The sequence below is a fragment of the Gordionus sp. m RMFG-2023 genome, chromosome 3 (assembly GCF_954871325.1).
Source record: "Gordionus sp. m RMFG-2023 chromosome 3, tfGorSpeb1-WG-v2, whole genome shotgun sequence".
Taxonomy (NCBI): Eukaryota; Metazoa; Nematomorpha; class Gordioida; order Chordodea; family Parachordodidae; genus Gordionus; species Gordionus sp. m RMFG-2023.
Window position 1 is genome coordinate 43,937,724 of NC_088777.1, and position 13,325 is coordinate 43,951,048.

The 13,325-nt window shown below is 26.3% G+C and overlaps 1 protein-coding gene across 1 annotated transcript; it reads left to right on the forward strand.

Annotated features, from left to right (window-relative positions):
• The first annotated feature begins 8,746 nt into the window (after positions 1–8,746).
• LOC135926594 (chromobox protein homolog 7-like) lies at positions 8,747–12,259 on the forward strand. Its single transcript, XM_065462520.1, has 5 exons — positions 8,747–8,883; positions 8,920–8,963; positions 9,003–9,068; positions 11,687–11,744; positions 11,792–12,259. The coding sequence occupies exons 1-5, from the start codon at positions 8,815–8,817 to the stop codon at positions 12,164–12,166; spliced, it is 612 nt and encodes a 203-aa protein (XP_065318592.1). The 5' UTR covers positions 8,747–8,814; the 3' UTR covers positions 12,167–12,259.
• The last annotated feature ends 1,066 nt before the right edge of the window (positions 12,260–13,325 follow it).

Genomic DNA, 13,325 nt, shown 5'->3' on the forward strand with positions numbered 1-13,325 from the left:
AGAAATTAATGTAACACGAATTTATTTTATTTGTTAATCAAACAGTAAAATTTCATATTATGTTATAAACAGCAAAAAAAATACCATCAAATATTTTATAATAAAATTTATCATTCCAAGGTTTATATATAGCCCCCCCCCCCCACCCATTTTTTTTAATTAAACGAGTATAAACAAATATTAATTTCAAAGTTCATCTCGAAAACTCGTTAGAACCAGTTTTGAGGACGAAATCAAAACAAGCTCGGTATAAGTGAACAAAGAAAAAAAAAATGGTAATATACGTATATTATACAAACAAAGAGAAAAATATAAATGATAAACAAATTATCGTAAAAACAATGGATAATATAAATTATAAAGAGTGTTGAAACACAACAAAAATATTGAGAGGGCTTTTCAAATTTTTCATAGGGCTTGAGCCCCACACCTTTTAGTAATGCTACCGGTATTTAGTTTTAGCTATAGTTATTAAACGACCCGATTTGGGGCGATATTTAAAAAAGACCCGACAATCTTAACCAAAATAATATTATGTAAGACTCGAAATTTGGTAAATAAAGTTCCAAATCTGCCATCTATGAGCGAAATCTCCAGGTTACATTATATTTATTAAAACTTAAAAATGGTGTTAGATAAAGTTTTGTAAGTCGATTATTAATGCAATCTTACATTGATAGCACACAGTTGAAATATTGTTTGAATATAATTATCAGCAATCATATACACTTTATATAAATTAGATTGGCTCTGGATATAATTAGAGGTAGGTGAAGGGAAAAATGCTTGAGTTTTTATTTCCAGTTTGTAGTGGCGTCGCTAGGAGGGGGCGCGCAGGGGCTCGCCCCCTGAAAAATTTATTTTGAATAGCCCCCTGAAGCAAAATTTTTTTTTTAAATAGCTCCTTTCTTCAATAGTAGTAGTAATAGTAATAAAAATAAAGATAAATTAAATAAAATAATATTTTTTACTTTTTCTTTACCTGCCTTCCCTAAAAATAACAAGTATATTTTAGATATTATTACAATCTATTATTATTTTAAGATATAATATACCAAATAGAGGCGGTGCGACAATAATATATAAAATCTTAATTACTTTCATCATATCACTCTGGTTCTTATTTTATAGTTACAAAATGTTTCATTTCTAATATGGCATCCTTGCCGTGTAAATAACTCAAAACTTCAATATATTTGCATAATTTCTTCTAAAGATTTTACTGTTTTTGTTTTATAAATTTATCTAACATAATAAATTCTGATATGGGATACCATCGTGAGTGTCATGGCATGGCTATGACTGCAAATTTACCAGCATCTATTATTTGTGTGACTATGTAATTTAAGATTATTACTATAGCTGCTGAGAGCATATGATTGCATATTTTAGATAAGTAATAATGGTCAACTGTGTAGTCGTTTATATATCATTAAAATGGAAGATAATCTTTTAGAAATTTAATATCTCACAAAAATTTTCTCGATTACTTATCTAGCTTCCATCCAGGGTTGTGTCTTTCCCCATCAGCGGGAGACTCCCGCAATTTTTTAATTTACATGCAGACATCTCTCTCCCGCATAACTACCACAATTGGAAATCTCCCGCAAAAATCTACCGCATTTTTAATTTCTCCCGCAATTTTATTTAAAAGTATATTAACGTTTTTAATATATAAATAATAATTAATTTTGAGAGACATTAATTGATTATTTTTATATTTTTAAAATAAATTTTAAATATTTATTCGAAAAACATGTCTAGTTTGTAAATTTCTTTCTATCCTGTTATATTTTTATCTAATAATAAATCAACATCATTTCATTAATAAGTCAATATAGGGGAGTATATCAACATCGATTGCAATACAAAAATATTCTCCAAAAATAATAAATAATACAACAACTACAGTTGCGGAAATCGTATATACCTATCATGTAGTTTAACATTCACAGAGCTATATCATCACAATGTGGGTCGAATCTTTTTCCCATGATATTTAACGACTCCAATATAAGTGCAAACCTTACTCGGGGTAGAACAAAAATGAGCAAGGCTATCACAAGTGTTTTAGAACATGAATCCTAGAGGTCAATTCTAGACGATTTGAAAGATGGGCATCCATATGCAATTCTGACAAATGCATTTAATATGGGAAATATTAAAACATTTTCCTTGATCTTTCGCTATTCCAACAACATTTCAATAAAACTATTAAATTTTTTTCCTCGAATAGTGAAAAATCCAACGATGTAGCTAACCACATAATGTAAATATAGCTGATTCAGGGTTATCAATGAATTGCATGTTAGCTTTATGCGCTGATAATGCCTCTGTAAATTTTGGAAAAAACCAAAGTGTATTTACCGAATTGAGGCAGCAAAATAATGAACTAATACCAATTGACTGTATATGCCATATACCACATGATTTTTGCAAGAAGGCAGTTATCTGTGGATGTCGAAATAATTATGATGAGGTGTTTTAACGAATTTATTTTATCAACGAAAAGAGTTAATGAATTAAAAGAGTTGGTGGAGTGGTCTGACTTGGAATGGTGTGAGTTGTTGCGATATGTACAGGTGGTTATCATTAATACCTGCCATCGATAGAATTTTAAAATTTTACAAACCCTTAAAAAATACTTTTTAAATAAAGATTTTAAAAGCTGTCCTAAAATTTGGGAAATTTTTTTCAAGTATGAAATGGCAGAAGCATATTTGGGATTAGTTTCACATATAAATGGCAGAAGCATATTTGAAATTAGTTTCACATATAGAAAATCTACTTCATGCAGTTAATATTCAGTTGCAATCAGAATATTCTTTATTAATAAAGATTCACAAAATCATGCTACAGCTCTGTTCATACAGTTAAAATTGATAATAAATTTTATGGCGCTACTGCTAAAAATATTAAATGTTCAAATAATACTCTAATTAATACATTTTTAAATAAAGCAGATACTTTTATTAAGACAATAATATTTACAATCAAAATTTGATTTTAATAACTCTATTTACAAATGTATAAATATTATGACCTTGGAACAGAAACCGTCAATTGATGGTTTTTGTAATTTAATAAATATATTTAAAAATACCGAAAGACATTGATGTCTTGTTTGAGGAGATTGTAATTCTCTCTATTTTTTACGATTCGCCAGAATACATAAAGTTAGATTGTCTAAAAGCAGAAGAGAAATGGGTAGAATTTTTTCGTAATAACAATAAATCAGGGTTGGCATGTCGGTCATTGACCGGTCAAATACGGTCATATACTCTAAAATATTAATGGCGAATAAATATTTTGATATAATTAACTAGTGTGCATTAAAAGCATGTTTATCAATCTTATTAGGTTACAATTATTTAAAAAATTATTTGTATCATGAATTGTTAAAAACAAAAGAATTTTTTTATTGTTAAAATATAAACATGTAATTTTTCTAAATATAGTAATATTTTTAGTTATTTTTTTGCCTAATCATTGCCGTTTCTCGGCTTCTTTTTTTCAATTCATTTTTCTTAAAAAAAATAAAAATACCCGATTTATTAAAATCATAATATAATTTTTTCATTCTTATTTTTAATAAATTTAAATTTTATTTAATATTTAGCCGAGTATAAATTATATTAATTCTCATTTGTTTTACTTACACTTGTTATATTTGGTTTTTAAAATTAATTTTAATTTTAATTGTTCTGGTCAGATTTACGGAATATTATTCAATTCTGGTAAAAAGTTATATATATTATATTATATTTATAATATTAAGAAATTATTGGAATAATTGGTCGATAATTATAAAATAGTTAAGATTGTTTAACTTTACAATAATCAAAATCATTTTTTGTTAAATTTTAATATATTAGGGATTATGGTCAAACCAAAGCATCATGTTTGGAAACATTAAGAAGTACGCGATGGTAAATCAGTTAAAGCGGTGTGCAAGTTTTGCAAGATGTCCTATATCACCCACGTTGATAGAATGGTCAAACATTTATTAAGCAGCTGTACTATGTGCCCTGTTATAATCAAGGAAAAATTTTATTCCAAAATATCAACCTCTACAAAAAAATCACAAATGTAATTTGTAATACTTCTAAGTCTAACTCTAATGAAGAATTGGGTGAAATTAGTGAGAATGATTATCAAATGAACAATATTTTGTCTTGTGACTCAGGAGAATTTGATTCCATTATTTCTAATCAATCTACAAGCAAGGCGATTAAATATAAATCTCAATCTTGTATAACCGGTTTCATAGATAGAATTAATCCCAAAGAAAAAAATGAGCTGGATCAATTGTTTGCAAAGGCTGTATATGCGAGCAATTTACCTTTCTACATCACTGAAAATCCCTACATCCAAGAATTTTTTTAAAAAATACGTCCTATTTACACATTACCCCGGAGAAGGCAGCTGGCTGGATATCTTCTAGACAAAGCGTCAGGTGATATGGAGGTGAGAGTTGCAGATATAATAGATAAAGCTCACTTATCAATTGTATCAGATGGCTGGAGCAACATTAGAAACGAGAGTATTATTAATTTTATGGTGATGACGCCTTTACCAGTGTTCTACAAATTTCTAAATACTGAGGAAAATCGCCATACGGCTGATTATATTGCCCAGGAATTTAAAAATGTAATTCATAAATTGAATCCGGTAAAAGTATATTCTTTAGTTACTGATAATGCCGCTAACATGAAAGCAGCCTGGAAAATTCTAAAATCTGAATCTATTTATAATCATATACAATGTTATGGTTGTGCAGCGCATACATTGCAGTTATTCTTTCACGATTTTAAACGATTGAACGCCTTCAGTGACCATATTTCAATAATTAAAAAAATTGTTAAATTTTTCACGAATAAACACATACCAGCTGCAGTATTTTCCCGTAATAAGAATCTTCATGGCATAGCATCTACATTAAGTACAATTAGCCAAACAAGATGGGCATCGTCAATAAAATATATGGAGCAAATTCAAATATGCAAGAAAGCTCTAAAAGCATCAGTTGTTGAAGAAGCTGTTTGTGATATTTGTCCCATAGAAATAACCAATAATATATTAAACGAAGAATTTTGGACGAAAAATTTAAATTTTTTAGCTATACTCCAACCTTTAGCTACCTCATTGTTGAAAGTGCAAAGGGATAAATGTACTTTGGCCCAAGTAAAAAACGAGATGCTTAATTTGGAAAAACACATAATACAATCATGCCATGATTCTATATTTTCTCCATCTCAAGAAAAAAAAATTAAGGTTATGTTTGAAAAGAGAAAAACTGATCTAAATACATGTGCTCACAATGCTGCTTATTTATTGGACCCCCAATATCAAGGGGAGCATCTTACTAATACTGAATTTGATGAAGCATGTAATATAATACAAGAATTGGGTATTTTACAAGGTGGTGATAATCAAAATATTTTGATATAGTAAATTTCAGAAGCAAAAGCGGTATATTTAATAGCCATAATATGTGGAAAGTTGTAACTTCCATAAGAAACAATCAAATTTCGGCCTCAAGTTGGTGGAATGCATTTTGCCCACCTTGCCCATTAAAAGAAGTCGCTAATATTTTACTAACATTTCCTAGTTCGACTTCTTCTTCTGAAAGAAATTGGTCGGTTTGGGGCAATATTAACACGAAAAACAGAAATAGATTAAAAACTTCTACAGCAGGAAAATTAGTAAGAGTGTATCATAATTTAAGATTGATTAAAAATATTAAAGAAAATAATGATATTGAATCGGAACAAGACTCTGCCATGGAGGGTGAAACATTGACTATAGAATGAATTAAAAAATATTATGATATTTATTATTATACATAGATTTATTATAATATTATATAAATGCAAAATAAAGTTAATATTGGTGTAAAAAACATTTATTTGAATTTGACCATATTTGACCGGTCAAATATCGGTCAATTGACCGAAATGTATTTGACCGGTCAAATGCACAACCCTGCAATAAATCCTCATGCTTGGAAAAAAATTACGAATATGAGCCTGATGAGGAGTGCGTGGAAAACGGATTGCTTTAACAACATTAGAGGCTGAGCTAATGGTTAAACAAATTTATAATATGTCATGCCAGGAATTTTATAAATATCTCAATAACGATGGTAAATGTTTAGTTCCATTATTTAAATCTCAAATAAAATATAATTAACATTATATTTAAATTTCCATATTTTTAATTTATACATTCGCATAAAATAAATATATTTTTTACATTGTAAATCAAAAATAGAGAGCATTACAATATCCTCAAACAAGACAAAATGTCTATCGGTATTTTTAAAATATTTGAACATTTTAAAATAGTTTTAGCAATAGCGCCATAAAATTTATTGTCAATTTTTAACTGTAAAGATTTACACATCTGCAGCATAATTTTGTGAATCTTTGTTAAGATTCTTCTGATTGCGACTGCACATTAACAGTATGTAGTAGATTTCCTACATGTGAAATCATTCATAAATATATCTCTGCCATATATTACTGAAAAAATTTTTCAAAATGTTAGGACAGCTTTTATAATCATTATTTAAGAAATATTTAAAGGTTTCTAAAATTTTAAAATTCTATAGATGGCGGGTACTAGAAACATATCGCAACCCAACCAATATTGTGCTGACAATTTTGTAAATACACTCTGTTTTTTTCCAAATTCACTGAGGCATTATCAAATCAGAAAGTTGACATGTAATTTATTAATAATCCCGAATTTGCTATATTTACCATTATATGGTTAGCTAAGTCTTTGAATTTTTCACTATTTGAAGGGAAAAAATTTAATAGTTTTCTCGAAACGTCCTTAATTTTGTTGAAATAACGATGGATCAAAAGAAATATTTTCATATTTTTCTTATTAGATGCATCTGTTAGAATATTGCATATGTGTGCCCATCTTTCAAATCGTCAAGAATTGACTTACTGAATTCAGGTTCTAAAACATTGATGATATCCTTACTCATTTTTGTTCTACAAGTAAAGTTTTCATTTATCATGGAGTCGTTAAATATTATGGGGAAAGATTCTACCTACATTGTATGATAAGTAGCTCTGTGAATGTTGTACTACAAGATAAGTGATTACAATTGCTGCAACCGTTTTTGCATCTATATTATATTTTTGGAGAATATTTTTGCTTTGCAATGTATATAGATTCACTCTCCTGCACTGATTATTATAATGTGATTGAACAATAATAAATAAAATAATTATCATTGTGTACAATATTAACTTATTATGTAACGTGATACGTGATAATTAAGCGCTTATCCTATAATTTTATACATATATAAGGTAAATTTAATTTCGGATGTTTTGCAGGACATTCGCATAAAATATATTTTTTATATTGTAATATTAAAATCGTTTGTTTTTTTTATAAAATTTTATCTTGTTTACATTCTTTTATATTTAAAAAGGATCGTTGGTTATTTTTTATAAATTAATATATTTTAATAAATCAAGATGTTATTTAATTTTGAAAAATAGCTACTGAATTTGTATTTTAAACTAATTATAAAAAAGAATAGGCGGATAATTAAATCAATTCAAAATCTCTGCCAGGCCGGGATTTTGCGGGCCTTTTTTAGCAAATTTTTTATTTTTACCGTATTTTTCATATTTCTCCCGCAAAATTTAAATTTCTCCCGTAATTTGAAAATATTGACCTGGAAACCCTGTTTCCATCATGTCATCTAAGAGGAAGCTCTAGCCACCATATAGTTTTATGATTTGGATTGGTCGTTTATATTTTCTTCTTCAAGAATTGTTGATTTGGTTAGACCTATAAATTTTTCCTTATTAATCCATTCTATAAACATTGTCTAAAATGGTAACAGAGAGTTATATTAGTTTCATGACCTTTTGTCAATGTAACTTGATAGAATTATATAGCCTTGGCAAATGTATGAATTAATTAACCTTTTTTATCACTTGTAATTTTTAGCGTAAAATTTTTTTATATCAGCAATCGAAAATATTCTATACTGTAATAAATAGATTTTGTATTAAAGAATATTATTCTTAGAAATGTCTTGTATTGTTTTAATTATTTATATGCTAGTTTATTTTGTATGCAAAATATTATAAATGACAAAATATGAAATTCAGAATAATTGTCTAGAGTTAGCATATTTTAAATATGTATAAGATATTAATATACCGGCCGAAGGCCGGGCAAAAGCGGGCCAAAGGCCCGCAAATTAGAGGGTATGGGGGTCGAAGCCCCTCATAAAAATTTTTTAAGCTGAGCCTCCTGAATTTGCAAAGGCTAGCGACGTCCCTGCTAGTTTGAGAAAAGATCTTTACAATCATAAAAAAGATATTTAAATAAAATACACATACCTAATTTAATTTTGATAGAGGTAAAAAAAATTTAAGGATGTTCTGTATTTTTGTAAAGATAGTCTAATATTTTTTTTAAAAAATAAATACTAATATATATTTTTAATAAATCTTCCTATAATAATTTTATTTATTAAATATAATACTATCTTTCCATATTATGCGCTCTTTGAATATGTGTTTTGCATAGTAAAAGCTGTATTGAGTACTATTCGGTAATACGTTCTTTTTTTAACGACCAATTTGTTTCTTTTTTGATAACGTTTATAGCACTACAATATTCACCTTTTCCTATAAAATATCCAAATTTGGGTTTTGCATCCATCAATGTCAGATGTTTAAATGTTCTATTAAGTCAATTCAATCTATTTCAAAATACTATTGTGTGAAATTTGAAAGTAAAAATAAATTAGATTCATTTTGATGAACCAATATGCAAAATGATGAAATTTCTGAAAAAGTTTATGCTGCTGAATCTATATTAAAATCAAGAATTAATAAAGTAACATTGAATATAATATATCTTATAGTTTTTTAGGGTAAAGCTGAATACTTGGTAAAATGGAAAGGGTGGAATTATAAGTATAAATAATTACTTAAATTATTAATAATTGCGAAAAGATTTAACACATGGGAACCTGAGAACAACATCTTAGATATGCGATTGTTGAAAAATTTTAAAAACAAGTTTACATTATTTTATAAGTACCCTATATTCATAAATCAGAGTTGGGGAAAAGGGGCAAAGACATATTCCTTCTAAAAAAACTATATCTTAGATACAGATACAAGTGACTGAGTAAATGATGGAAGTTATAAGATACTTGTATCTATTGGTAAAGAGTGTCTTAGATATTATAAATATTTTTTATTAAATATTTATTTATTCATCCACTCAATTGGGTATAAAATGGATAAAAAGGTCAATATAAATTATTAAACCCTTGATTTAGAAAAAAATGTGATCATTATTTGCCCAACTAGACCTATCATATTCTAAAGTTTGCTTCAATTTTTAGTGATTAAAGTGTTAATTGATATAGGCAGAACAAATGCAATAAATTTTATATAAATTAAATATTTTTTTTCAAATTGAGAATTCATCAATTTTTATTTGAATATTTTGCATATTTATAAAGTCCAAATAATAATAAAAATTTAATATAAACTAAATATTTATCAGAGGAATTTATTTATTTAAAAGTTTCTTAACACTTCATAATTTATGTTATTCTACTTTAATATCATTTCAGTTTCTAATGAATGAATGAATGTGAACAATGATTTTTTTGCCAAGACTTCATTAAATTAGAAATTCTCTATAGGCATTATTTGAATATGGAATTGATTGAAAATATATCATTATAAATTTCTTCAATGTTTATTGCTTGATTAGAGCTAAAAATTTCTATTTTTGATAAGATTAAATTGATGAATTTAGAGAGTATAACAAATTCTGCTAATATTATCAATGTGAACATTATTTCTGAAATAGAGTAAAATTTATATTAGAATAGATTAAATAAGTTATATTAAAAATATATTGACTTGAATATTAAATATATATTAGCCTTTTATCTAAGAATTTCATTATTAAATCAAATTTGGCTTGCTAGCTTATTTATATAGTTTTTTTTAAATACTTGGACTCGAAGAGTCATGTCATCTCAATGTATAATCTCCATATATTTACAATTCATTTAAAAATTTTACAGGAAAATATTAAATACTTCTTAAATAAATTAGAGATATTTGAAATAGTGATATTTAGGTGGATTTAATTTTTTTAAATTTCATGAAATATTTTGCAGCATTATTTTTCATGGGATAGAAATTCAAGTAGGATTACACAACATAAATTAGGACTTATGTCAGGTCAACTCAACCATCAATAAGAATATGAGTAATGTTATTGTTGATTGTTTCAATAAGCTGATAAAATCAAATAAATAACATCAAATTCTGTAATTCTTACCTCAAGATATCTCAAAATTTTTCAAATTGTTTACAATTTTTTTTTGAACTAACTAAAATATGCTATTTCAATGACCAATAAAATATTATAATTTATCTAAACAAAACAGACAACATTATAAAAAGATTGTTATTCTCTTTTTTGAAGAAATACAATAATCAATCATCCAAATATTGCTATACACCTAGTATATTTGCCAGTACTCTAAGATGCTGGACAATGAAAAATAAATAAATATGATAATTATCTTAACAATCATAAATATGGATGAGAGTATCTATTCAATTTGTTTACAAAAATGAAGTTGGTATTTCGAATATAAAATAATATATTAATTTTTAAATATGAATAGAAAGGCAACAAAATTAATGTAAGAATCCACAAGAAAAATAATGTTATAAATGCAATATTGTATCTAAGATACTAGTATTTATTGTGCTGCCCAACTCTGGTACTGACTATATGTACTAAATATTTAATATTTTTTATCTATAGATTAATAGAAAAAATATGTAATTGCTATTTTATTTTTAAGCCTGGCCTAGATTTTAAAATCTTAGTACTCTTGGCTGGACTAGGTCTCTGATGAGAACTTTATTAAAGGCCACTCATTTTTATAGAAAATGAAAAGAGTTAAATATATATTTTTTTATGAACATTATAGTTAATCCCAAACATTAACCGATATAATCATTTTTATAATATGTCACCTAAAAGACTGATCAAAAATTTTTTTAATTTAGAAGAATTTAATATTTTTATAACAATCAAAATTTTATTTAAAACTTTTAACTGATGTTTAAAATTTATATTAAAAATGGATTTTTTTTCCCTATACAAAAGACTAACAGCTTAATAGGGGCTGTAATTTTGAATGAGTCAGGCTAAGCAAAGATGTTTTATGGGCAGGTCTGCAAACACAAATAAAAATTAAAGATGGGCTGAGTTAGTCTGTGTTTGCAATAATGTACCTAATGTAAATGCTCCTAATATTTTAATAAAATAAAAATAATCAAATAGACTTAAAAAAATATTTGAATTCACACTATCTTGATATTTATCATAGTGCAGGCTGGCCCTAAACATTGCCCGGGTCATATTTTAATTTTTTTAAATATACCTGGGCCAGACTTAAAATTTATTTTTTCTAAAAAAATGTACAGCAGGGATAGTATATTTTAAAATCAAATATTTTAAATTGCCATTATTAGCTATAAAATTTAAAAAAAAATCCGGGCTAGGTTGGGCATGAAAATATAAAACCTAAGCTGGGCCGAAGACCAAAATAATTTAATGAAGGTTTAAAATAAATATTTAATTCATATATTAGGCTCAAAAGGATAAAGAAGGAAGCTTTAAACAGAAACAAGAATGGGGATACAATGAAAGTTTTATTATTTGATGTTATGTTATATCTTTCTTTGTGTTATTTTAGAGTATTGTGCCCAAGACTAAGAGATTATATGAATATGAAGAAAGGCATTTGGACCAAAATATTTCAGAAGATAAATATGATACAAAAAATGAAGATAACAATAATAATGTGAAGTCAAATAAAAAAATTGATGCTATATATAATGACAATATAATCTTAAATGATTATGCAGATAAGGATGGCAGAGATAATTATAGTGGGATTTCTTGTAATCATAAAAACAATAATGAGCAAAATGAAATGATCAATACTGAAAAAATCCTTAATGACTCTTGTCTCTTAAATAAGATAACTATCACCGATGTTACTTCTAACAAGCTTACTGTTACAATAATGGAAGCTCCAATCAATACATTTAAACAATATTTACAATGATTATTTATTTAGAATTTTTTAAATTTATTCATATTTATTTATTTATATTATATAATTATTTTGAATATAAATTTTAAACAACATTTATGTAAATAAAGCCATTTATGTAAATAAAATATTTCATTTGATTTATTATATTAGAGTTGCACCATAATTTTTTAATTATTAAAGTATTATAAAAAATTTGGGGCCTATTCTTGATAATAACAGTTATAAAAATATTAGGAAAACGAAATAATATTCAAGAAAATGTCTATCCAAATCTGATCAACCCTGGTTTGATTGAATATGATTATATTCTATCTTTTCATGCAGACCTCCATAACAATGAGTCACATACTGATTTTTTTAAAATATAATATTATTTTAGAATCAAAGTTACCTCTTCCTTAATTTTTAAAATCGTTATTTTTGGGTAATTTTTAATTACATTTATTTTATTCTTCATTTTCATTTTTCTAATCAAAAATAAGTAACTTATTTTTTTCTTAATTTTTGTTTATTTACATGTAACTCATAAGTTACAAGATGATTTCCTCATCTGTTAGTTTTAACATTGGTTGGTAACTTTCTGAAATATTGCGACTTAGTGAGGAAGATTATTTTTCAATGAATTATATCTTAATAAACGAGGCAAAATAAAAAGGAGAGAAATTTTTTTACCCATTCCACCAAATAATCTAAAATATAAGGGAAAGTCAAATATAAAATTCTGTCAATCCATGAGAAAATTTTACACAAATAAAGCGTGCATGTATTTTAAACAATATATTCTTGCAAAGCCCCATAAATTGGACTTCAAATAATAAATTCTTTATGGGTTTGGGGGCTTTTCCTATGATTTCGAACTATATTCTGATCATAAAAATATTTTAAAGATAGAATAATATCCGAACATGATTAGAGATATTTATTTAAGTGAAAATTGGCTTGTTTTATTTCATATCAATGTATAATAAATGGTATTATTCCCATGTACAATGATAAAAATAATAAAAAATTTTTGATCATTTAGCTATAATATCTAATAAGGAGTCCTTATAATTTTTTTTAGAAAAAATACAAACAGTGGTAAAAGGTTAAGTCATAAAAATGCCTCTCAATATTAATGAAACTTATAGTTGTAATCTATTTTGTATAATAAAATTATTCTGCAACC

Coding starts and splice junctions, on each gene's coding strand:
- LOC135926594 (XM_065462520.1), top strand. CDS start 8,815: ATGCAAAATGATGAAATTTCTGAAAAAGTTTATGCTGCTGAATCTATA. Junction 8,884..8,919: donor TAAAATCAAGAATTAATAAA/GTAACATTGAAT, acceptor ATAGTTTTTTAG/GGTAAAGCTGAATACTTGGT. Junction 9,069..11,686: donor TTGAAAAATTTTAAAAACAA/GTTTACATTATT, acceptor TTCATATATTAG/GCTCAAAAGGATAAAGAAGG.